Here is a 27705-nt window from a genome sequence, read left to right on the forward strand (position 1 = left end):
GTCTGTGTGTGTGTGTGTGTAGAGCGATTCAGACTAAACTACTGGACCGATCTTTATGAAATTTGACATGAGAGTTCCTGGGTATGAAATCCCCGAACGTTTTTTTAATTTTTTTGATGACGTCATATCCGGCTTTTCGTGAAAGTTGAGGCGGCACTGTCACGCCCTCATTTTTCAACCAAATTGGTTGAAATTTTGGTCAAGTACTCTTCGACGAAGCCCGGGGTTCGGTATTGCATTTCAGCTTGGTGGCTTAAAAATTAATTAATGACTTTGGTCATTAAAAATCTGAAAATTGTAAAAAAAATTAAAAATTTATAAAACGATCCAAATTTACGTTTATCTTATTCTCCATCATTTGCTGATTCCAAAAACATATCAATATGTTATATTTGGATTAAAAACAAGCTCTGAAAATTAAATATATAAAAATTATTATCAAATTTTTTTTTTCGAAATCAATTTAAAAACACTTTCATCGTATTCCTTGTCGGTTCCTGATTCCAAAAATATATAGATATGATATGTTTGGATTAAAAACACGCTCAGAAAGTTAAAACGAAGAGAGGTACAGAAAAGCGTGCTATCCTTCTTAGCGCAACGAATACCCCGCTCTTCTTGTCAATTCCACGGGCACTGCCTTTGCCACGGGCGGTGGAGTGACGATGCTACGAGTATACGGTCTTGCTGCGTTCAGTTTCATTCTGTGAGTTCGACAGCTACTTGACTAAATATTGTATTTTCGCCTTACGCGACTTGTTGTTTAATCTTTTTGGTACTGGAAATTCGAAATGGTTGTGATGCTTTTGCATTATTACATTATTTGTGAAAATGTAAATTATTCGAACCAGACATGTGGTATGCAAAAACTGTTTGATTACATTTTTGTGTTAATTAAAGTTGTGTTGTGGGGTTCGCATTTAAGTAGCTGCTTTTTTGCATCTATTTTGATTATGTCAGATTTACAATTAAGATGATTTGTATGCATTTGACAGTTGAAAATGTTGGATTGTTTTCCTGTTTGTTAATAAAAATGAAGTGTAACAATGCTTATATCAGCATTCTTGTTTACATACTCATATGATACATACACTGTAACTATAGTTACCTGGAACGCTTTCAATACTTTTTCGTCTGATTTTGAAGAAACTTACACATGTATAATTGATAAATATATTACAATACTTCAATTCGTTTTATGTGTGTGTGTGTGTGTGTGTGTGTGTGTGTGTGTGTGTGTGTGTGTGTGTGTGTGTGTGCTCTTGCGTCGTGCGTGCGTGCGTCCGTGCATGAGTGTGTGTGTGAGACAAGAAATATGGAAAAAAATAATTCCCAACATAACCAAAATATGCAAATACGACAGACGCAACAAAAACCTTGGAAGAGCCCCATCAAAGCAAGTCAGTAGTTTTTCATCGTATTATTTCTTTATTTTCAACAACTTCACAGATGCACTTTTTGATTTTGCTGCAAGAAAAACAAACTTTTACAAAATAGAAACGACAATAAAGCTGTCAAATGAGAGAAACGCTGCATCTGGCTGACATGCTGTGAACGACATTGTAAAAAGCTGAAATGGGACGCACAGTTATTGCAGGTGATTTTGTCTGCCTTTCAGGCATGGGAATTTTCCGTGAAATCGCGGATTTCCGCGAAAAGGAAATGACGTTTCAGCGAAAATATCAAATTGTCCGTGGCAAAAAAAAGGTAAATTAAATCAAATCATATGTATACTATGTCTCTCTATCCATTATTTGCTTGGACGAGAACTATCAAAATATTGGTCTAAAATGCTAAAAAAAAACAACGGGGCTCTGCCCCTGTACCCCCGCCGGGGCCTAGGCGGCCCCCTGGACCTCGGCCTATTTTCAGAGCTTTTTTTATTTTGGAATTCCCATGCCTGGCCTTAAAGATTTGAATTCTGTCCTTCCAGCGTAAAAGATCACGTTTTCCGCCACAGGTCTGTGCAGGCTTGTACATGGAATAAGAGCATCATTTCACTTGGATACGTATCCAAATGAAACAGCCTACCCAGCAAACACACAACTCCTCGTCTTCAAAATCATCGAGCACACAACGTGAATACAACGTTGCAAAAATTTGAATTTTGGGTATCTTTAACAACTTTGCGACAACTTTGGTAATTCCTCGTCTTCAAAATCAACCTGTATACACAAATCCTCTCTCTGACTCGTCAAAGCTTGGTAATTCCTCGTCTTCAAAATCATTCTGGACACACAAATCTTAGTCTCTCTACTTCGCGTCAAGGCTTGGCAACTCCTCGTCTTCAAAATCATCGAGCACACAACGTGAATACAACGTTGTGAAAATTTGAATTTTGGGTGTCTTTAACAACTTTGCGAAATTAACGTGAAATTACTTGTTTCTGTGCGCAGTGGCCATTTTTCACACGTGTGTCAAACTGTCACGAAATTCTGTTGACAAAAATGTCATTTTCAACCGAGGAAGCAGCCAGGCTTTTGATCTTCGGCATTTATATAAACTAAAGAATGCGCTTATCTCGTGTAAGCCTGTCGAGGATGTGTAACAGATAATCATGTACAGAGCGGGTCAACATGTAAAAATGACAAGGCGTCGGGATGTTCTCCCGTGCTGCGACAAAAATGAGGAGAATTTTTGCAAAATAAATTCTTAAAAAAACCACAAAAATACATGCATTGCACATATGAAGGATCTTAAAGCAAGACAACTTTGGTATACCCATCCATCCCCACATTTAGTGCTGTACTGGCAAAGTGTTGCTTGATATTATCATCAGACAGTGTAATCCGATCCCCCTCTGAGACCTAGTCAAGCTAAATTTCAGATATTTTGTTCATTCCGCCTGTAAATTTAGCTCAATGTTAAGGCTCCCTCCCTTTGAAGACTTTCTTTCTTTCTTTATTTGGTGTTTAACGTCGTTTTCAACCGTTCAAGGTTATATCGCGACGGCCCTTTGAAGACCCGATTTCTTAGATTTTCAGGTCTTAAAAGAGAGGGGGGGGGGGGGGGGGGGGTCCACTGTAACATGATACAGACTTCACTGTGACCTTGAAGTGAGAAGGTCAAAGCTGCAGCCAGTACGAAGCTAAGTGCCTTAACTTCTTGCTGCTTTGTTTAGCAACCCAAATTGTCTCGCCAGCATTGATGGGAAAAAAGATGTTTAAAAAATATAGTAGCACAAGTAGCCATTGGCAATTGTTTTGATTTTTTACCCAGGCACTTCCATTTTGGAGCCGCAATTATATGTCAGTGGGATGTAAACATACTGTTGTCATTTGGGATGTGATTAACATAACAATAAAGATGTATTAAAACAAGCATGCGTATTTTCAAATCCCGTTAAGAGTGGTAATGTCCAACTATAGATTTGTTTGTTTGTTTGTTTGTTTGCTTAACGCCCAGCAGACCACGAAGGGCCATATCAGGGCGGTGCTGCTTTGACATATAACGTGCGCCACACACAAGACAGAAGTCGCAGCACAGGCTTCATGTCTCACCCAGTCACATTATTCTGACACCGGACCAACCAGTCCTAGCACTAACCCCATAATGCCAGACGCCAGGCGGAGCAGCCACTAGATTGCCAATTTTAAAGTCTTAGGTATGACCCGGCCGGGGTTCGAACCCACGACCTCCCGCTCACGGGGCGGACGCCTTACCACTGGGCCACCGTGTTGCGGTCCAACTATAGATAAGCGTACATACAACAAGCAAACAGACAAACACAATTGAACAAACAAACACGTAATTTTGCTGAATAAAATTGTTTAAACCAAACAAACATACACAAAACTAAAGGAATAATTTAGTAAATCATATTTCCACAGCCTTACTCTTATGAATAGAAACAAGCACATACACACACAAACGAACAAGCCAGCAGACACACAAACAAACAACTATAATTTAGCTACGCTTTCAGAGTCTTATATCCACAAACGTACTACATACAGTGATACCTGCAATGTTAGGCCCCTCTAATGAGAGGACACCTTCCAAGAATGGACACTTGATGTTGTCCCTAAAACTTGTCTATGACCTTGACCGAAACATTCCTACCATGCAATTTTGGGTGTTCTGAAAGGTGTCCTTTCATCACAGGTTCCACTGTAGTAGCTGAATCAGAGACTGCATGAAGTGTGTGCGTATGTGCATGCGTGTGTGTGTGTGTGTGTGTGTGTACTCTACAGTCTCTGGGTGAAGCTTCACTGAGCGTCCCTGAAGAATTCCACCAAGATTCGATCATTTCATAATTCCACGCAGTCATGTATCAACTGGCAATGATCCCACCATTCAACCATTGAAGTTTTGAGGTGTTTCAGGTAAAAATCGTCGTAATGGCAAGTTCTCTAGAGCATAAATACCATGTCCTTATTCTTTAAAAATAGATACATAAATAAATAAACAAGCAAATAAATAAATAATTAAAATTACAAAAATCTAAGGCCATCGTACCATATCCTGACCAAGTAATTATCTCTCAGTGTTGTTCCCAGACTCAGAGGATAACAGGTGAATTGGACCTGGATTAGAAATATCTATTGGCCCAAATGTCCTGGCTAACACACACATTTTTCTGTCAGAAGACCTCCTACAAGTCAAAACTATCGGAAGGTCGACCGGTGTGACGCTGACATCTTGGCCCCGCCGTCATATTACCCCCTCGATATATACTCGAGACTAAATGTTGTTTCCTGGTAAAATTAATGAAGTGAAATTATTTAAGGATGAAAAGCGTGTCAGTTTCTTGCATGTGAAGAAAATTGGTGGTGAAATTTAATAGATTTCACCCCAAAAATCGATTTATTCGAAAACGTGTACCGAGTGGTTACGTCCCTTGAATGAGAAGGGAAACATTTTAGGATGAATCAAATTTCTAAGTTGAATAAAAAATATTGGTTGGACAAATTTGGCCCCATGAATGTAAGGTACCCACGGTCGCTAATCAGTACTATCGAAGGGTGTTTTTTTGTTCAGTGTGGAGTTTATACAAGATCAACGAGGCCGAGAATCGTAATATGACGGCGGGACCAAGATGTCAGCGTCACACCGGCAAGGGGTCATTACAATGCGTTAAATCAGAAAAGTATGCGTCAATGACTGAAGACCGAGGCCTGAGAAAAAACACTGCTCTCTTTAACACTGAAGATCCTCAATGGGCGTCCACTGGCACTCTCTGCAACGACTGCCGCAGGTTTTTTTCTTTCACTCCTCAGCCAATATTTACTTTAATATGCGCGGTAGGTGTGCGCGGTAGGTGTGAATGGCCACCATCCAGAAGTTCTTGTCTGTTCTAAATACATTCGGGACACACCCGTTTGTGGTCACAACGTTTGTTTCACAAATCCGGCTTGCTTGTTCCGAGAAGCTGGAATGAAAACATCAGTAGGTGAACTTGAAATGGCCGCACCATCCAGAAGTTCTTGTCTGTACCAATAATACACTCGGGACACACCCAACCGCTTGTGGTCAAATGTCTGCTTCACAGCTCTTGCTTGTTCAGAAGCTGGCATGAAAACATCACATAATAAGTAGGTGTGACAATGACAATCATCCAGTAGTTCTCACATTCGTTCTGAATATACACTCTCGATTCGTTGAAGTCCTTGTCGGCAATTCAAAACGTATTTGCTTGTCTTCAAAATCATCCTGGACACACAAATCCTCTCTCTGCTTCGTGTCAAAGATTGGTAATTCCTCGTCTTTAAAATCATCCAGGACACACAAATCATCTCTCTGATTCGCGAAGGCTTGGTAACTCCTCGCCATCTTCAAAATCATCCTGGACACACAAATCATCTCTCTGATTCGTCAAGGCTTGGTAGCTCCGCGTCTTCAAAATCATCATGGACACACAAATCCTCTCTCTACTTCGTGTCAAAGCTAGGCTTACTCGTCTTCAAAATCATCCTGGACACACAAATTCCGGCCCCTCTGTTTCGTCAAGGCTTGGTAATTCCTCGTCTTCAGAATCATTCTGGACACACAAAGCCTCTCTCTACTTCGCAAAGGTTAGGTAATTCATCATCTTCAAAATCATCCTGGACACACAAATCCACTCTCTGTTTAGGCTTAGTAATGCCTCGTCTTCAAAATCATCCTGGACACACTGACAAATCTTCTCTCTACTTCGCGTCAAGTCTTGGCAACTCCTCGTCTTCAAAACCATTGAGCACACATAAATCCCGGTCTCTCTGCTTCATCAAGGCTTGACACACAAATCCTCTCTCTACTTTGCAAAGGTTTGGCAACTCATCGTCTTCAAAATCATTCTGGACACACACATCCTCTCTCTGCTGCGTCAAGGCTTTGCCACCTACCATGCTAGCAGAGAGTCTTACGTGGGCGGTTGAACATTCTTCTTGAAGTCCCCTGGCATGTTGGTGTTGCCCTGAGGTCTGTAGTGGGTCACGATGACCCAGCGATCCTGACCCCTGACCCTGGACACCCCCACCCCCATCTGCGTAGTGGTCTTCCACACCAGCTGTGTGAAGTGTATCGTTTCTGCAAAAAGAAGGAATAGACGAATTGCAAATATAACACCGTCGGGTTTTGTATATGTTGAGGGAGAGTGAACAAATACCACAGGAGCTTGTATCAAATCGCCGGTCGATCATTATTAGTATATAGTAGTAGTATGTCGTAGTAGTGGACTGTAAATAATGATCGACCGGCGATTTGATACAAGCTCCTGTGACAAATACCCGCGCAGCAACGGACAGACTAATAAAGCCCCACAGACAGAGAGATGAGAGAGACTAGAGAGAGAGAGGAGAGAGACTGACTGTGACGAGAGACTGAGAGAGAGAGACAGCCTCAGAGAGAGAGAGAGAGAGACAGAAAGAGAGAGCTTACAGACAGACAGACAGACAAGCATCTGATGCCAAAGACAGACAACCAATGACAATGACAATTTAGCGAGAGTACAAGAATAAGTATAGATATGATATTTTCTGAGACACGGACTGAAAGAGAGAGAGAGAGAGAGAGAGAGAGAGAGAGAGAGAGAGAGAGAAAGAGAAAGAGAGAGAGACAGACAGACAGACAGACAGACAGACAGACAGACATATAGACAGACGTCACCGCCGGGTCAGTCAGACACGGAGACAGACAGACAGAGAGGTAGCAGTAATGGCCAAGGCAGGATACATTGCTACTCGCAGTATCTCAATGACTTGTCTTTGTATGTATGGGCTTATGTTATTCCTGTGTTTATCTGAATGCAAAGAATATTGCATAATAACCCAAGATATATTCTCTCTGGGAGACAGGACATTTCCCTAAGCGAATCTACGCTGAGCGAAAAAATCGATAACACTTGTTACGTTTATCTTGCCTTGCTATCATAAATAAGATGATTCACGACAATACTTTTCTCAGCCGGAAAGCCTGCAGCAGATTTTGACTGCGCTGGATTGTGTTGTGTGTGTGTGTGTTTGTGTGTGTGTGTGTGTGTGTGTGTGTGTGTGTGTGTGTGTGTGTGTGTGTGTGTGTGTGTGTGTGTGTGTGTGTGTGTGTGTGTGTGTGTGTGTGTGTGAGTGTGTAAATGTCAGTGTGTGTGTGTGTGAGTGTGTGTGTGTGTGTGTTTCAGTGTGAGTGCGTTCTCGTGCGTGTGGGTGTGTGTGTGTGAGAGGGGGAGACAAAGAGTGAGAGACAAGGTAAGAGAGAGAGAGAGAGAGAGAGAGAGAGAGAGAGAGAGAGAGAGACAAAGAGAGAAAGAGAGAGAGTGAGAGAGAGAGAGCAGAATAAGCCACTGTCACAGACAGACAAGGTGTCTTCTTGCTCATGATCAACGTTTTCATAGCCTACAGCCTGATCACATTACTACTATAAATCACATTACTACTATAAATCACGCAAATCAGTCACGGACAACTCATAACATGAAAATTACATGCACCCTGTATGTGTGTGTGTGTGTGTTTATGTCGGTTTGACGGTGTGCGTGCGTGCGTGCGTGCGTGCGTGCGTGCGTGTGAGTGTGTGTGGTGTGTGTGCGTCAGTGTGTGCGTGCGTGCACGCGCGCGTGTGTTTGTGTGTCGGTGTGTGTCGGTGTGTGTGTGTCAGTGTATGCGTGCGTGCGTGCGAGCGTGTTTAGCGACGTGGACGACAAAATATCTGTCTAAGTTTACGCCATTTGTAATCAGTCTTGCTGTGAAAAATCGACTTTTGCTGTCAATGATTCGCCGACAAAAACTGACCTTTTCTCCACCTGGGCTGGTTGAAGGAGTAGTGTCTGGACTCTCTGTACCACTCGTCGGTCACCTGCTGACCACACGGCCGCTGTCCGTTCACGTCCACGAACACAATGCTCTCCCCGACACCTGAGAGAGAAGAAAATGGGGGAAAAGTTCGATCCCGAAAGCCCTGTTGGTTCAAACTATGACTGAGTGAAAATGAAAGAATCGATTTCATACATTCTAAAGAACACTTGATTCGACACCTTCCAGTGACTTTGAATTGACTTTGACCGTAGAAAGGTCGTGGAAAGGAGCCCTGGTAAACAAATTAGGGCTTACAACTGTAACAAACGTACAAAACTCTACAATTCAAAAGTTACATGCAGGATTTGAAGAGACGACCGAATGAAATGAATCCCGAGCCGCACCCCCTCTTTCACCACTGTCTTTTGTTTCTGTTTTAAAGTTCTGCTATATCATGTCCAATCCCCTTACCACCACCCCCCCCCCCCCCCCCCCTTTTCGCTCCAACCCTTCTGTTCATGTGCACACACGCACCAAGCACACAATCTTCAAGTTGTGACAGACAGACACACACACATACACACACGGCACTGACTGGCATACTGACACACACACACACACACACACACACACACACACACACACACACACACACACACACCGACGGGTAAAAACAAAAACCTCCAATTCTCTCTTGCCACAATTAGTCAAGGACAGTCTTTTCCACTCCGCAAATCGACATCAGCCTTTGGACCTGTCATACCAATTAGTCCCCCCTGTCTCTGAAAGATGGGGGGGATCAATTGTTGCCCACTCACCAGCAGCTTCGTTGTACTGCAGGAACCCTGTGTCGGCCAAGGTGTCAGCCCAACTTTGTGCACTCCTGTGGAGATCCTCACACTCCGCTAACTCTGGTGAGCCGTGTTGGACTCGACACTGGTTGTGTGCCGCCAGCATGTCTGTTCGAAACGTTTCGATTTCTGTAGAGCAGAAAAGAAAAAAATTTCTGTCAACACAAATGTACAGGTAAAATTGCATTGCCCACATAACAAGACACTTTGCCGATATGAGCTGCTCTGGTACCCACTTGAAAAGCACTGCAGATCCGTCTAGGATTTTACAGAGATATCAGAGCATCCTTCAAATTTGACTCAAACAAAAATATCTACTTCCTGGTTGTTTTGTTGTTGTTGATGTAACCCAAATACAACATGTGCCCGTACAATACCGCTTCTTTTATGAAAACATTGCTTCGGCCATGTTGATTTTAATCAACTAATTTTCTTGTTTTTGTTGTTTTTTGTTGGAGGGGGGGGGGGGGATTAATTTTGTAACTGACACCTATGTCAATTTGCTAAGTTAATTCTGTAAAATAACAAAACTTGAACAAAAACAAGAAAACTCCGCAAAGAAAAACAAGAAGACATTTGATTTTTGCCATGTTTACCGACAGAAGCTAGGGTTCTCTTATCACATGTAAAAGCTGTGGTCGTTTACACTATCCTTTACACGCGAAGGACAATATTTTTGGAGGTAAGTCAAGGATTTGAGTTCAGAGGCCGGTAATGTCTATTTTTAAGCCGCCATTAGAATATTGGGGCTTAATGGATTTGCTCTGTCTGTTTGTTTGTTTGTTTGTTTGAGGCGGGCGGGTGGGCGGTCAGTCGGTCGGTGTTTGTCGGGTAAGACTTGTGTCTCTGGGTCAATTAAGCTCAAATTTTGTGAAATTGTTAGGAATAGGCTTTGTTTTTTGTATGCCAAAAATTACATTCCTACCGGTAGTCAAACGGAAGATATTAGCTTTTAACGCTTTTACAAACCGAGCCAGGGGACGAAACCCACTGACATACTAATGCGTGTGCGGGAATTCCCGCAAGTTACTTCCCTTTCCTCTTTTTGGTTCACTGATCTATATTTTTAGATCAGTGTTTTGGTTTGGCAGCCGCCATGCTTTTGTTCAATTTCATTTTACGTGCTCCGATATTTGGATGCTTCGTTGGGCGGTAACAGTGGAGTTTGTTTTATTGGTTTGTGTGGTTCCGTGGTACGGACTCGTTTGCCAAATAATGTTTTGGTCTTATGTTATTACTAGCATTTTGTTTCTCACTTCGACTCTATATATTCTATAAGAATCAGACAGTGTAAAAGTATTACCATCAACATACTCAGTTTGCTGAAAAATAACTTTAATTTGAGTTAGGAACGTTTTAGAAGATAGTAGAGATTCAGGGCCCAGTTTCGCCCGGGGTGGCCTCAAAAGCATTTGAAGGCATGTGCTGCCCACTGAGTGTCACAATATATATTCAATTCCTAATTACATGTTTTTTATGGAATTAGTTACCTCCCTTTCTTGTTTCTATATGGATGGCGTGGGTTGTGTAGAAGGATACTTTTTTATGTTGAATATTTCTTTAGAAAGTATGGGCCGTTCCTGAGTAATATCATTGGTACTGTGAAGGTGAAGTGACGCAAAACTGTGTACGTCATTTACTTTGGAAAGAAGCGGTAATGAGTTACTTCCCTTCGGGTCTCGTTCGATCTCTGACAGCATGCGAACATGCGTTGGATTATTAAGCCGCCTTGTAAAGGGTGCTTACTGGATTTGCTCTGCCTGTTTGTCCGGGTTTCAGGTGTTTGTTTGTCTACCATGTCACCACGTGTAAAGAGCTCGGTAAAAAAAATTAAAATTATTTCTTAATTTGTTCAATTAATTTATTGTAATTAATTTTTTCTAAAAATTATTTATTTAATTTAATTTTTTTTAATTTTTTTACATTGAGTCACGTTTTGACTTAATGTTTTAACGTAGAGGGGGAATCGAGACGTGGTGTGTGTGTGTGTGTGTGTGTGTGTGTGTGTGTGTGTGTGTGTGTGTGTGTGTGTGTGTGTGTGTGTGTGTGTTTTAGAGCGATTCAGAGTAAACTACTGGACCGATCTTTATGAAATTTGACATGAAAGTTCCTGGGTATGATATCCCGAAAAGTTTTTTCATTTTTTGGATAAATGTCTCTGATGACGTCATATTCGGCTTTTTGTAAAAGTTGAGGCGGCACTGTCACACCCTCATTTTTCATTAGAATTGATTGAAATTTTGGCCAAGCAATCTTCGACAAAGGCCGGACTTTGGTATTGCATTTCAGCTTGGAGGCTTAAAAATTAATTAATGACTTTGGTCATTAAAAATCCGAAAATTGTAATTAAAATTATTTTTGTATAAAACGATCCAAAATTACGTTCATCTTATTCTTCATCATTTTCTGATTCCAAAAACATATAAATATGTTATATTCGGATTAAAAACAAGCTCTGAAAATTAAAAAATATAAAAATTATGATTAAAATAAAATTTCCGAAATCGATATAAAAACAATTTCATTTTATTCCTTGTCGGTTCCAGATTAAAAAAAACATATAGATATGATATGTTTGGATTAAAAACACGCTCAGAAAGTTAAAACGAAGAGAGGTACAGAAAAGCGTGCTATGCAGCACAACGCAACCACTACCGCGCTAAACAGGCTCGTTAATTTCATTGCCTTTTGCACGAGCGGCGGACTACGGTCATTGTGAAAAAACCCAGTGCGTTCAGTTTCATTCTGTGAGTTCCACAGCTTGACTAAATGTAGTAATTTCGCCTTACGCGACTTGTTTTATTATAATTTATTCATTTAAAAAAAATTTTGTTTCCCTCCCTCTGTCTGTCTGTCTCTCTGTCTCCGTGTCCCTCCCCCATATTACCAAGGGCGGCTTCTTGACCCCGTTAAGGTCAACACTTGTTTATCTGAGATCTGCCTTCTTCTCTTTTTGGTCGATATGTGGCGACTGGATTCCATTTAGCATCAGTGGTCGCTCGGGTCAGTGACCCTGGTTAACCAGACAGATCAACTGACCACAGAGAAGAGATAAGAAACTCCGGGAATGAAAGGGGGGATAATACGACACTCTGCTTTCTGATCGATGGCCTCCCTTAATACTGACTGGGGAGATCACGCGACACTTTCCTTTCTGATCGATTGTCTCCCTTTGATATTGATCTTGGTCCGTTTCGCCTGTATTTCTGAGCGCTAAACTGGCCCAAGCAGGTGAAAAATAATTAAACTCGTGAGAGAGGCTATGTATCTATATATATATAAAACATCAGAAATTGTGAAAGAAACAATTGAAAGTCATATATATATATATATACGACTTGTGTCTGTCTGTGTGTGTGTGTGTGTGTGTGTGTGTGTGTGTGTGTGTGTGTGTGTGTGTGTGTGTGTGTGTGTGTTCGCGATGCACGGCCAAAGTTCTCGATGGATCTGCTTCAAATTCGGTGGGCATATTCGGGTACACCCCGGACACAATCTGGTCGATGAACATTTTCAACACGTGCTCTCAGCGCGCAGCGCTGAACCGATTTTGGTTTTTCTGTTCATCCATTCCCAATAACTCTTCCTTATCTTCTCCAGTGTTTTGCGTTTATCTCCCTTCCGTCGTGTGGCGTCAATCCATATTCCCGTTACTATTTTTAGAAGGTCACTGTCCACAACGCTCAATCCATATTCCCGTTACTATTTTTAGAAGGTCACTGTCCACAACGCTCCTTATCTTCTCCAGTGTTTTGCGCGTTTATCTCCCTTCCTTCGTGTGGCGTCAATCGCGTACGGTGCGCCACTCACCCGGCTTCGGGTACCCGGCGAAGCCGCCGTACGGTGCGCCACTTTCGCCGGGTATTCGGCTCTACTTCTTCCCGGCGAAGCCGGCTACCCGGCGAAGCGGGTATTCATCTAGTACATATATATAGCAACCGTTTTCTATTCAAATTTAAGCTTTATTGGCTCAACTGAAGGAGATATGTGTGTGTGTGTGCGTGTGCCAGTGTGTGTTGTGTGTGTGACACAAATATGTGTGTGTCAGTGTGTGTGTGTGTGTGTGTGTGTGTGTGTGACACAAGTGCGTGTGTGTGTGTGTGTCACGGTGTGTGTGTGTGTGTGTGTGTGTGTGTGACACAAGTGCGTGTTACGTGTGTGTGTGTGTGTGTGTGTGTGACACGGTGTGTGTGTGTGTGTGTGTGTGTGTGTGTGCGTGTGTGTGTGTGTGTGTGTGTGTGTGACACAAATGTGTGTGTGTGTGACACAAATGTGTGTGTGTGACACAGGTGTGTGTGCGTGTCTCTGTGTGTGTGTGTGTGTGTGTGTGTGTGTGTAGGAGGGGCTAGGTTGCGTGTGACGGTGTGTGTGTGTGCGTGTGTGCGTGTGTAAGTGTGAACCAATGTACGTGTGACAAAAACTTCCGGGAGCGTGCAAAAATATGGGTCAGAGTGTGTGTGATGTGAATGCAACTGATGTGTGACCAGGCACGAAGGAAATTATAACAAGTCGCGTAAGGCGAAATTACAACATTTAGTCAAGCTGTCGAACTAACAGAATGAAACTGAACTCACTGCATTTTTACAGCAAGAGCGTATACTCGTAGCATCGTCAGTCCACCGCTCGATGCACAGGCAGTGAAATTGACAAGAAGAGCGGGGTAGTAGTTGCGCTGAGAAGGATAGCACGCTTTTCTTTATCTCTATTCTTTTTGACTTTCTGAGCGTGTTTTTAATCCAAACATATCACATCTATATGTTTTGGGAATCAGGAACCCACAAGGAATAAGATGAAATTGTTTTTAAATCGATTTCGGAAATTTTATTTTAATCATAATTTTTATATTTTTAATTTTCAGAGCTTGTTTTTAATCCGAATATAACATATTTATATGTTTTTGGAATCAGAAAATGATCAAGAATAAGATAAACGTAAATTTGGATCGTTTTAAAAAAAGTTTTTTTTTTTTTACAATTTTCAGATTTTTAATGACCAAACTCATTAAATAATTTTAAGCCACCAAGCTGAAATGCAATACCGAAGTCCGGCCTTCGTCGAAGATTGCTGGGCCAAAATTTCAATCAATTTGATTGAAAAATGAGGGTGTGACAGTGCCGCCTCAACTTTTTTAAAAAGCCGGATATGACGTCATCAAAGGTATTTATCGAAAAAAAGAAAAAAACGTCCGGGGATATCATTCCCAGGAACTCTCATGTCAAAAGTTTCATAAAGATCGGTCCAGTAGTTTGATCTGAATCGCTCTACACACACACACAGACAGACAGACACACACACACACACACACACATACACCACAACCCTCGTCTCGAATCCCCCCTCTACGTTAAAACATTTAGAGGGGAGATACACAAACACACCCAGAGAGGATAGAAAGTGCACCGTGTGTGGCGTAATTGAAGACGAGCTCCATTTCCTGGATAGTTGTACAAAATTTCATGATCTACGCTTGCAGCTTATGGAACATGCACGTGTTAATGCTCGAAATCCGAGTCAGCTGATGACAATGCAAGACGTATCGATACAGCAACAACTTGCTGAATTTGTATACAACTGCATGATTATACGCAATAATGACATAACTACAGATACATAACAATGTTGTAATCACTGCTCCATGGACGATATTTCTTCTTGTCTTTACAAATATCCACTTCGTGTCTGATAAACCCTTTACTGTGTTTTTATGACAATTAAATGAGTTCTGAGTTCTGAGTTCTGAGTTCTTTAGTCAAAACTTGACTAAATGTAAAAAGATGTAAAACAAGTCGCGTAAGGCGAAATTACGTTGTTGCGACCCATCTCGTCATCGGCGCTTTTCCGGAAATGACCTGCGCTTTGTTGGAATTCCAACAATGGCCGCCATTGTAGGAATTCCAACTTTGCGCTACGCGATTCTAGAAATGTACCGCGCGCATAGTGAGAATTCTGCTCTTTCTTAGAATGCGATGTAAAATGATACAAGTCATGATGGCCTATGATGATCCTTGTGTTTTAAAGTGATCAATGCTTAGTCTTGAAAAAGCAGTCTATGCATTGTATAACGCACCAAACCAACCGAATTACAAAAAGCAAAACATTTCTGATAACTTCGGCTGGCTGTAACAACACAGTTCAACAACCCATCCCACTCGACCAAAACGCACCAATTTTACGTAATTTTTAACGTTTCAGATCTTACATTTTACAACAACAAAAACACAACAAGAGTGTTCTGATACTAACTTTTCACTGGTAACTATCGATTGTAATAATTTTTTAAACCAGAGATCTGTAAACTCACACAGTCTCTCTGGGCTGCAGAGACAGCATATTACGTCCCTTTACTGAGTAGGCTCTTGTCACTGCATGGTAATCTAGGCTCTGCTCCCATGGGGTCGCCTTCACGCGGCGGGAGTGTTTATACTAAGCTACCCCACTCCTTTACTTCTCTTCTTTTGTCTTATTTCTGCCTTACCAGTCCTTTCACCTATATTTCCTTCCAAGAAAACTCTCCCTACTATTCCCTGCAGTTTTCCAATTCTTTTCTTGTTGTCTTATTTCTACCTGACTGGATCCATCACCTTTATTTCACTTACCAAAAGTCTTCTTTTCCACATCCTTATTTCTCTGCACCCCGCATGTCGTAAGAGGCGACTAACGGATTCTGTTCCTCCTTTTACCCTTGTTAAGTGGTTCTTGTATAGAATATAGTCAATGTTTGTAAAGATTTTAGTCAAGCAGTATGTAAGAAATGTTTAGTCCTTTGTACTGGAAACTTGCATTCTCCCAGTAAGGTCATATATTGTACTACGTTGCAAGCCCCTGGAGCAATTTTTTGATTAGTGCTTTTGTGAACAAGAAACATTTAACAAGTGGCTCTATCCCATCTCTCCCCCCTTTCCCCTATCCCATCTCCCCCCTTTCCCTCGTCGCGATATAACCTTCGTGGTTGAAAACGACGTTAAACACCAAATAAAGAAAGAAAGAAAGAAAGAAAGAATCTAGGCTCTTGAAACGTAATTTGCAAGTCAGTCTGTGCGCTATATTGATGTGATTGATTGTTGCAAAATGTTGATTCAAATTAAAGATGATTTCAGCCTGTTGTAACAAACTAACACTCTACTCTGAGAAAAAAAATCATTGTGTTCAAAATAGATCGAGACAGCAGCAACTAGCTAGCTGCATGCGCTGAGCATAGACCTAATATAGGTCCCTGCGCTGAGTGAGTGTCACTCGAGAGAATTGTTACACAGTGTACCCCCACACCCCCAATTCAAGACTTCCCCTGTATAAGACCTTGCTTTTTCATATACCTTATTCATGACATGTGAAAAGGGTATACTTTTTTGTGCCAGTCGAAGGGTTGCCATTTCTAGAACAAGGCAGCTCGTTTCCGGAAATGCGGCAATTTGTTGGAAATCAAATGAGGTTTCGGGAAATCCCGATTATTCCAACTCTGCCCCGGATTCTTACTTTGCGCCCAACAACTACATTTAGTCAAGCTGTGAAACTCACAGAATAAACCTGAACGCACTGCACTTTTTCACAATGACCGTAGTCCGCCGCTCGTGCAAAAGGCAGTGAAATTGACGAGCCTGTTTAGCGCGGTAGTGGTTGCGCTGTGCTGCATAGCACGCTTTTCTGTACCTCTCTTCGTTTTAACTTTCTGAGCGTGTTTTTAATCCAAACATATCATATCTATATGTTTTTGGAATCAGGAGCCGACAAGGAATAAGATGAAATTGTTTTTAAATCGATTTCGGAAATATTATTTTAATCATAATTTATATATTTTTAATTTTCCGAGCTTGTTTTTAATCCGAATATAGCATATTTATATGTTTTTGGAATCAGAAAATGACGAAAAATAAGATGAACGTAATTTTAGATCGTTTTATAAAAAAATAATTTTAATTACAATTTTCAGATTTTTAATGACCAAAGTCATTAATTAATTTTTAAGCCTCCAAACTGAAATGCAATACAAAAGTCTGGCCTTCGTCGAAAATTGCTGGGTCAAAATTTCAATCAATTTGATTGAAAAATGAGGGTGTGACAGTGCCGCCTCAACTTTTTACAAAAAGCCGGATATGACGTCATCAAAGACATTTATCAAAAAAACAAAAAAAACGTCTGAGGATATCATACTCAGGAACACTCATGTAAAATTTCATAAAGATCGGTCCAGTAGTTTACTCTGAATCGCTCTACACACACACACACAGACACACACACAGACACACACACAGACACACACACACACACACACACACACACACACACACACTGAGACATACATACACCACGACCCTCGTCTCGATTCCCCGTCTATGTTAAAACATTTAGTCAAAACTTGACTAAATGTAAAAAGAACCAACGCAGTACATGTTATTCATGTGTAAATGACTCCACTTTGCTCGACCTGTACGGTTTCTCCTGACCTTCACTGTTATCTACGCGGCCAATTTTGCATGGGTACACCGCAAACTCATTTCATAACATACACAAGGAACTTAGTCGATAAATATCGACAGGGGGCGGACAAATGGTTTACATGTGAAACAGTCCGACGAAAAATGTCCTGCATGTCAAGGAACATTTGCACAATGTTGTCTTTGACAAATGCCAGTCCTCCTCGGTTAAGCACCGTTGTCATGTCAGTTGAAGAATCACAATCACTTTCTGACAGCTCACTGAACCTCAGTGCTTCTAAACAGCGCAGTTTCTCGTATCTGTATGCACCTTTCTTGAGGCCCCAAACTTTCTTTTTTAGTTTCTTCACCACACTCCCAGCAACATACCTGATCACATCCTTCCTCACACACTGGCACCGGTCGGTCATTCGCGTTGTCTTCCTGTTTGCACCAGACCTGATTACCACTAAAATTTCCTGGTGTACAAATGAGGCTAAAAATGTGTACAATCAGAATTTTAAGGTGTACAATTCATTCTCGCTGTGCTTTATTCCCCCCTCAAACCCCATTATTTAAAGACTGTAAATACATGTAAGAAAGAATTTGTGCTGAAAGTAAATTAAAACAGTTTTGTTGGAAAAAAAAACCCATACACTATTAGATATTTGAAAATGTGACACAAAACGAATGTTAGAAAAACATAATTTTTATTTTTGACCTCTGAGGAAAATTTGCATCAGCTGCTGTCAGCAGTATTGAGTCAGCCCTTCATTTCTGTCACTGCACTGGTCAGTATTTTCTGGTCTCATACAGTCCTCTTTACACATTGCTTTCTAGGCTCACACAGTCCTCTTCAGACTTATATATAATTTTTTTATTTTAAATTTTTTTTTAATTTAAATTTTTTTTTTTTTGTTGTGTGCGTATGATTTTAATGTCTGGCATATAATCGTACAGCGGTCTTCAATTTTGTAAGATTGTACGCAAATTTCGTACAGTAACCAGGTCTGTTGCACCCATAGGTTGCTTCGACCAGCCTTTCAAACATCCTGAGGCAAATGGAAGCTGATGCATGAGTCGACTTGGTGACCTCTGTAATGCTTGCATGGCTTGCGTAGTACAATGAGTGAGCCTTTTCCTTGGCCGCGTTCCGGAACTTCCCTCGTAGACCAAGGCATGACTCAAACACCTGAAGTTTGTCCCGAAGAACAGCACCTGTCAAACAGACCACAAAGTCTTACACTTGAACACATACAATAGAACCACCTGAGAAAGCGGGTCTTTAAAAGGAGGCAGTCTTAAAATGAAGGAAAATTTACAGAAGTTATGCACAGACAAACTGACAAAATAAGGTCTTAAAAGGGAGGGATTATCAAATTGGGGGGGGGGGGGGGGGGTGGTCCACTGTATATATATATATATACAATAATAGATTTTTATTAGTCCATATCTTGGGATAATTCCCTGCCTCGTATAACTTTAAAACAAAGGCAAACACACACACCATTGTATCCAAAAAGAACACTTGCACATTGACAAGCTTCATATTGATTGATTGAAGTCTGGAATGTGTACGCGAATGATCAACAATAATTACACGTATGCCATACAGGGAGCACTGCTTACTATATATGACAGCTTATTCTCAGCGTAACTGAATAACTTGAAATTTAAACTTGAAATTGTTTTACATTATAAGCAAAAGTGAAAACACTACTCCAACAAAATTGTATTCATTCATACAGTGTTTCTCTAAACACTTACAGTCCAAGGTTTTAACATGGCTTCACAGATCAGCTGACAGGCATTCATTTTCTGCAATCTCACTGCACACCTCTTCCAAAAGTGGAACTGTCACCTGTTGACATTTAAAAACACATGTAAATGTACACACAGTGACACAATAAAAAATCATGCGTAATGAGAATTATCCAAAAATATTATATGATGCACTGGTGTCAAATGTGTTATGGTATTTTATGTTATCACAGAATCTAAGTCTTGAAAAATACACATGTTCACACAAAAATATGGCAAATACCACATGAGACTGAAATATACACAAATCTGCAGTAACTTGACTGAGAAATCACAAGCGGGTGTAGTTGTAGGCATCACAATCACAAGACAAACAAATTCTGCCTTTATGTTTAATATTTTTTAACAATAAATGTTGCAAATGTAACGAATAACTTCTCACCTTTTGTGAAATAGTACTTTGAGCTTGACACACTTCTGACAAAAGTGGTGCTTGCTTCCTGAAACAAAATTATTCAATGATGAAAAGAACTGAATGTGGCAGTGTTCAAAGTGATATTCAAACTTGTATGTAACTATCAGTACCTATACTGTAAAACGAGAAGGCTATTGGCATGCTCGTCAATCAGTATGTGTCATTCAGTGTTTTGTGCTGTAACAATGAAATGCAATCAATGCAAGTTCGTGCAGTCTAGAAATAAATACAACAATAATTTCAATTGAAACCACAAACTATAGTCAAATAAATTGTGTAAATAGTTGGACAAAGAGATGCTTATTAACCCAGGGAAATAACAGGATTTCTTAGCAAAACTTTCCCAACCCATTTACCTGATTCAGTCCGGCTTTTCTGCTTTTAACACTTACTTTCAGTTTCACTAGAATATATCACAACTACAAGAATAACAATGGAACAGGAATGAGATTTTGTTTTGTTTTTGTAAACTACATCAGGATTTAACTAGTTTGGAAGCTCTGCTTACATACAAAATACAGACAGTGACGTTCAATCGTGGTGGCTGATCATGCAGTGCACTGACTGAGACGGACGATTCGATTTGATCGCTTCACCACGCCTTTCCAACTATGTGCTCCCATACAGTTTTGGTAGATACATGCTTGTGCAAGTATGTTATTAGTATTACCAATATGAATCTTATTTTCCTTTCGATGGTCAGTTTTACTCACCTCTGTAACGGCAGTCACCTCTGCGAATGCTGTCGAAGAATCTAACCGAAAGTAAACATTCTGGGAATCTACGCGCATCGGCCTTGACGCAAGTCAATGAGCGCGGCGCGGCGAAGTTGACCTCAATCTTCCCGCACCGTAGACCAGATTAGTAGGTGCTTGATTTTGGTATTTTGATTTTACATAACATTAAACCTTTCTTGGGGTTCATGGTCATGGCAACAGCCATAATAATATTATATCATGTATAATATTACATTTCAGCATATTTGAATTACATGTCATCATACCAAACTGTCATACATTTTTATTCCCACATCATTCTGATTGATCACAACCAAACCTACTATCAGTGGACACATCCAAATGTAAGCGCCTGTTCTTGACAACTTTTAATCGATCTAAAAATAGCAACTTGCTGGGTCATTTGCCGCCAACAGACACTGTTTGGCCTGTAGGTAAAATGTACAATGTATTTTCTGATTTGTGCACAAAAGCTTTTTTTCTTTTTTCTTTTTTTTTAACATAACAATGTTTAATGTCACTGTATGTTTAAAAGACCATGGTCATATTTGTAAAAAAAATGTTAAATTAGAAAATAAATAACATTTTGGTTCATGATTTTTCCTACACCTGTGCTGAAAATAAGAAATAAAAATGTCGGTATATAAGTCGCTCAAATACAACTAGGTATGAATGGCTCGGTTTGAGCTTGTTGCAGTTGACCCTGCACAATACGACATATCATGTTTTTGCGATTTTGCCGTCACCCTTCCCATAGGGTGACGTATTTCACAACTTCCGGTGTTACACAACCTCTGTGGTGACCAAATTTGCCTTCACTCCTCCCATAGGGTGACGGATTTCACAACTTTCTACAGATGAACAATGTTGCCTCCACCCCTCCCATAGGGTGACGGATGTCACAACTTCCTGTGTACACAAACTGATGACGTATTTCACAACAAAATGGCGCTGCCCATGGTCAACCTCGAAACTAACCGTATAATAAGACATTCGACAAGATACTGTGTACACACGCATACGCACGCGCGCTCGTACCGACCCCACCCCAACACAATCACCCCCCCCACACACACACACACACACACACATACATACACATACATACATACATACATACATACATAGACACATATTTCCTAATATACGTACACACACACACACACACACACACACACATACATACACATACATACATACATACATACATACATAGACACATATTTCCTAATATACGTACACACACACTGACACACACACTGACACACTGACACAGACACACATGCATACACACATTATCTAACACACACACACGCACTGACGTACTCACACACGGCACTGACACTGACAACACACACACACACACACACACACACACACACACACACACACACATTATGATCTAAGACATACACGCACGCACTGACACACACATACACACACACACACACGTACCTTTCTTACCACTCGCACACGTACACACACACACAAGTGACCCTCTCTCTCTCTCTCTCACTGACACACACACACACACACACACACACACACACACACACACACACACAAAATATAGAAACGAAAAAAAAACGATTAAAAAACCTGTGAAAAACTTACCAGCTGTTGTCATGGTGATACAACCGGTCAACACTGTCTATTCAGGCACCCCGCACTTCGTGTGTCTTTGCTGGTCTCACACGGTCAGCCACTTCCCTACACCAGAATAGCAACACACAATGAAGACACTGTAATACTGCATCACAAGAACTGACAAACGTGCATCTCAGTACAGCAACAGAGAAGTCTTTGTAATTACAATCATCTACACGCACCTTACAAACCTGGCAAGTGTGTACTGTTCTAGTTCTGTGCATTCAGCGAAACTGACTCGCTTGCACCAACACACAAAACTTCACCCAGACGTACGCAGCATACAGAGGACATTTCCGAGCCGTCTAACAACCATACAGGCAGGAGGCTTTTGCCCCTTAAATTGCTATCTTTTCTATATTTTATGAAGAGCTGTCACGCAAGCGTCAGGCCGGCGTATGAATTCTGAAACATAGGTCTGGTGGGGAATACTGACAGGGGGAGCCCCTCTTTCTATCTCTTCCCGAAAACGGAGTGTGACTGCCTAAATGGCGCGGCGGGGAAGGTTGGAGAGAGAAGGGGGGGGGGGGGTACGGTTATAAACGTTAGTGAAAGTCCACACGCGCAACTGACAACAAAAGAGTGCACGTGGAAGTTTTACCTCACAAACGCAGAACAAGTTAAAGAAGAAGAAGAAGAAGAAGAAGAAGAAGAAGAAGAAGAAGATATTTTCTGTTCAAAACGTCATTTAAATGTTATAACCTCCATTCCAAGCTAGCTAACCTCCCTCCCTTTTAAGACCTGATTGTCTATATAAAGATCGTTAGAGACCTTAAAACTTAAGGCCGGTTCCACTGTTTCACTGGCCAACTTTTTTTGTTTGTTTATTTGCTTAACGCCCAGCCGACCACGAAGGGACATATCAGGGCGGTGCTGCTTTGACATATAACGTGCACCACACACAACACAGAAGTCGCAGCACAGGCTTCATGTCTCACCCAGTCACATTATTCTGACACCGGACCAACCAGTCCTAGCACTAACCCCATAATGCCAGACGCCAGGCGGAGCAGCCACTAGATTGCCAATTTTTTAAAGTCTTAGGTATGACCCGGCCGAGGTGCGAACCCACGACCTCCCGATCACGGGGCGGACGCCTTACCACTAGGCCAACCGTGCCGGTACTGGCCAACTGCCGTTGCCTATAGATGTAGATCATTGATCACTGATCCAAAAATGAAACCAGCGAATGTCTTTAAAATAAGATAACATAAAATAAAGGCCAATAAAGCCTTGGTGCAAACCAGTGGAGTCAGTTTGCATTAATCAAGTTCTAAATGTTTGCGAAAGAGTCAAAAGGCACATTCCTTCTCGTTGCAGACCATATCATCAGGGCTCCCCACGAACGCCCCTCCTAGTGCGTCCTGGGACCCCCCACTTTCAATTTTTAGAGGGTCCATGGACCCCCACAGCAGAATGTTAGAGGGTCCTAAGGGTCCAAAAGCCGAAAAGTCCCAGTGTACGTATAAAACATTGTGGTCACGTATTGTGTACTGTGAACGATATTCTTCCTTGGAATATTTTGGGTGGACATGACAATCCAGGACCCGCTCTTTCAAAGTCTAGTGCGTCCCGGGACCCCCTCCATACATTTCTAGTGCGTCCCGGGACCCCCTCCATACATTTCTAGTACGTGTTTTCGGCTTCTAGTGCGTATATAGGACGCAGGGACGCGCTCTGTGGGGAGCCGCCCTGATCATGCAGCACCGTGGGCACAGATCTGTCGAGGCCTTTACATGGAATCAGAGCCTCCTTCCACGTGACTCGACGTGGGCATATACAGTATACCGAATGTCAACAGCCTGGCTGCTTCTTGCGCAGAGTGGTAATCCAGTTCTGGTTAATCAATGTTGCTGATTGACATAGGTGACACTTGCGGTCCCCGCTATTCTCCTCAGGCTGCGTGTTTCTGCGAAGACCTCGCCGCCTCGAGGGTTGGTGTTATTCCACGTCAAATCCAGGAGCCGGTTGCATGTATTTTCGTGGACTTCGTCACCCGACTCTCCCGGGCGTTACCCGCCAGATAACCGGGCGCGGTTGTTCGAACCACAGAGATATAGTCTATATATATATATATCTCTGTGGTTCGAACGCGTCGCTGGGAGAGGGCAACTCTGTAATAGACGATTTTCAGAAATAACTCCTGTAATAATGTGACCCTCCACCACGAAATGAGTCGCATGTCACCTCGCGCGGTTCTGCGCTAGGCTTAAATATAAGTCCGGGGAGTGTCTGGTAACACGGTGTGAGGGTCACCTTTGTCACAGGCTTATAACTCAAACAGTTTTCGTTCTTTTCTCAAACGGTTTTCACCACTGGATAGAGCATAAAAAAACTCATTCAGAAAACGTAAAAATATGAAAATCATGCAACGGTGACATGCGACTCATTTCGTAGTGGAGGGTCACGTATGGGTTGTGGAAGAGTGACCTCGCTAGTGATTGGTCCCTTCATTATTTGTCTGCCGTTTTGCAAGAAAAGGTCACTCTCCCACAACCCATACAAACCGACGGAGGAATTTTCGGAATTTGTCTATTTGGCAACTTCCCCTGCGAAGAGGCACGGTCGGCCCGCAACTGAAATCGTTTCACGAAACCCGATTTTGTCGGAAAACTGCATTTCACTCGTTCAACTGTAGTTGACCGACTGTGTTTCTGGCCCATAAAACCGGCTCATGGCCAGTTTTGAGACTTTGAGCGAACGATTACGACTGTGCCTTTAAGAAGGAGCTGACTGGGACTGGTGCCAAACAGTGACACAGCGAATGAAGAGATGGAAACACATCGTAGACAGCCAAATTGCATTACGACGGATGAAATGCTTTCTGCACGAGCAAACGATAGAATTATACAGTCTTAAAGAGGTTTTCCTTCCCATGCTGACCTGCTCTGTAAATCACCATGATTACGACCAGGTTCTTACATGTAGGAAAGGAATAAAAGCAGCCAGGCTGTATCTTGTTGGTGTGTGTCCATGATGCATTGATTCAATGCCACGTCATCTTCTTCTTTCCCGGGCTCAAACTTCCATTGTTTTTACGTGTATGACCGCTTTTACCCCGCCGCTTTCGGGGGATGCATGCTTGGTATTTTCCTGTTTCTATAACCCGCCGAACTCGGACATGAATTACAGAATCTTTTCCGCGCGCCGGCACTGTCTAGGCCTTATGCTTGCCGCGTGTACACACGAAGGGGGATAAGGCATTAGCAGGTCTGCACGGCATAAGTTGACCTGGGAGATCTGAAAAATCTCCACCCTTAACCCACCAGGCGTGGCCGGGATTCGAACTGAACCCACGGCTTTCCGCTTGGGAGGCCGGCATCTTATCCACTAGACCACTGTTCCCGTCTTCGTGCCACGTAAACGCATGGACATATCAGTGGCGGTGAACATGTTCGCTTACTCAACAAGGATGGCACAGTGGAACCCTCCTTTTAAGACCTCCAAACATCTCAGAAATTCAGGTCTTAAAAAGGAGGAAGTCTTAAATTGGGGGTAAATTAAGAGAGGTTATGAACAGCGAGTTTGAGAAAACCAGGTCTTAAAAAGGAGGAAGCCTTAAATTGGGGGTAAATTAAGAGAGGTTATGAACAGCGAGTTTGAGAAAACCAGGTCTTAAAAAGGAGGAAGCCTTAAATTGGGGGTAAATTAAGAGAGGTTATCAACAGCGAGTTTGAGAAAACCAGGTCTTAATAGGGAGGAAGTCTTAAATTGGAGGGGGTCTTAAAATTGGGGTTCCACTGTATCTGTGGACATTGTGATAAAAAAACAAGAGAAATTTGAAACAGAGACAGAGATTATTGACGTACCGACATCAACTGCGAATTCTGGTCCACTTTTGTTAATGAACATTCCACAAAATAATCTTTCTTGTTTTTGGAATTTCTGTTCGAACGAGATAAAGATCGAAATCATGACTGTTGTGCCCTAATGAAAGCTAAGAGAAATTTGAAACAGCCTTCTGCACTTAAACTTCTTCACGCCAAAACCAACACAGACATCACCGTGAAAAAACAAAGCGAAAACAAACTGCGGCTGCGATTTTTGAGTTCTCTCTCTCTCTCTCGCTCGCTCGCTCTGTCTTTTTGTCTGTCTGTCTGTCTCTATCTCTCTTTCTGTCTCTCTCACTCTGTCTCTATCTCTCTTTCTGTCTCTCTCACTCTGTCTCTGTCTCTCTCTCTCTCTCTCTCTGTCAGTGTCAGTCTCTCTATCATAATTAAGGGGCAAATGTCATATGTATAATCAAGCAATCCAATCAATCTCTTAATATCTCTCTCTATCCTCGGGTATTTTCATATATATACATTACACATTATCTCACAAACACATACATGTACACGAATCTCAGTACGTTGACACACTGAACTTTGTTGATTATGTAGACACTGAAGATATTGAACGCAGCTTGTGCCGGGTTCAGTTTGAAACTGGGTCTTCATTGAGCAAGCAACATTCAACTGTTTCAAAACATAGCGAGAGACAGACAGACAACGAGAGACTCGGAGAGAGAGAGACTGAGAGAGAGAGAGAGAGAGAGAGAGAGAGACAGAGAGAGAGGGGGGGGGGGAGGGGAGAGAGAGAGAGAGAGACTCGGGGAGAGAAACAAAGAGAGAGACACTCAGAGAGAGAGAGAGAGAGAGAGAGAGAGACAGAGAGAGAGAGAGAGAGAGAGAGAGAGAGAGAGAGAGATCAAATCAAATCAAATCAAATTTTATTTTACGAGGGTTGTGGCATAAGCAATAATTATATAAACGAGCTTCTTTTCAACCAGCCCTCGCCCAGAGAGGGACTATTCTAATCTTGAATACATATATATATATACAAACGTAAAACAATTACAAAAGATAAGCATGACAGTAAAAAAAAAAAAAAGCAGAAAAAACTATTCACATGACTATATCATACACGTTGTAGGCAATACATACATTCTTGCGTAAGAGAGAGAGAGAGAGAGAGAGAGAGAGAGAGAGAGAGAGAGAGAGAGAGAGAGAGAGAGAGAGAGAGAGAGATTGCGATTCTGATTTCAACTTCCGCAGCTTGTTTAACAGCAACAGAAAACAATAGTCTTCCTTCACTCTGCCAATTACGCACAGCAGAAACTAGGCCATGAAATATCGACCGCCGCAAAAGACGCATCGGAATCGAGAACTACCGTTTTGAATTCAACAGTTGTGCCAGCATTCCTGAGGGGAAAAAAATAAAAGAAATGGGAACCGTTTTCTATACATACACTGATCCTTGAAAATCCGTTGATCACCACAAAGAATACAGCAGGGTTCACATAGTACATTATTCAATCCCAGTTCAGCTCGGAGTTCCACCAGATCCGGCTAAGAGAAACCTCGTGGTCTCGAAACCACAGTTCCACAAGTTCAAGGACCTCTGATTTCCTCTGCAGCTTTCCACGTGCTGTCGGCACTTTCCACACCGGCGGCACAGAATCTGCAACGAGTTAAGCCGTTCTCTTTCACGCCTTCATCTCACAAAGTATTTTTTGGCTGCAGTTCCTCCCCCATAAAAACACACTCAGCTTTCCAGACCAATCACAAGAAAAAAGAGAGAACAGTTGCCGTGTGCCACTAAACAGCGAACAGACTAATGGCTTTACCGTCGTCTCGA

The 27705-nt window shown here is 41.8% G+C and overlaps 1 protein-coding gene, 1 long non-coding RNA gene and 1 other non-coding gene across 4 annotated transcripts; all 3 read right to left on the minus strand.

The window, feature by feature from the left end:
* Positions 1-1911: 1911 nt before the first annotated feature.
* LOC138948850 (Golgi-associated plant pathogenesis-related protein 1-like) lies at positions 1912-27705 on the minus strand. Its single transcript, XM_070320474.1, has 5 exons — positions 27317-27705; positions 22054-22149; positions 9026-9187; positions 8205-8327; positions 1912-6507 (listed from the first exon to the last, which is right to left on the minus strand). The coding sequence occupies exons 2-5, from the start codon at positions 22064-22066 to the stop codon at positions 6341-6343; spliced, it is 465 nt and encodes a 154-aa protein (XP_070176575.1). The 5' UTR covers positions 22067-22149; positions 27317-27705; the 3' UTR covers positions 1912-6340.
* Trnat-cgu (transfer RNA threonine (anticodon CGU)) lies at positions 3608-3685 on the minus strand. The gene has a single exon. It is a non-coding gene; the product is annotated as a tRNA-Thr (tRNA).
* LOC138948849 (uncharacterized) lies at positions 18160-20547 on the minus strand. Of its 2 annotated transcripts, none has more exons than XR_011450100.1 (4): positions 20416-20547; positions 19670-19727; positions 19234-19327; positions 18160-18684 (listed from the first exon to the last, which is right to left on the minus strand). It is a non-coding gene; the product is annotated as an uncharacterized lncRNA (long non-coding RNA). The 2 variants fall into 2 exon arrangements; XR_011450101.1 differs by lacking the exon at positions 20416-20547 and adding an exon at positions 20211-20290.

This window comes from Littorina saxatilis, linkage group LG15 (assembly GCF_037325665.1).
Source record: "Littorina saxatilis isolate snail1 linkage group LG15, US_GU_Lsax_2.0, whole genome shotgun sequence".
NCBI lineage: Eukaryota > Metazoa > Mollusca > Gastropoda > Littorinimorpha > Littorinidae > Littorina > Littorina saxatilis.

Excerpts from the sequence above, each read along its gene's own strand:
- LOC138948850 (XM_070320474.1), bottom strand. Across the intron at positions 8,328-9,025 it reads GCAGTACAACGAAGCTGCTG|GTGTCGGGGAGAGCATTGTG; the intron begins GTGAGTGGGCAA and ends CTTCTCTCTCAG. Across the intron at positions 6,508-8,204 it reads CCAGCCCAGGTGGAGAAAAG|AAACGATACACTTCACACAG; the intron begins GTCAGTTTTTGT and ends TTCTTTTTGCAG.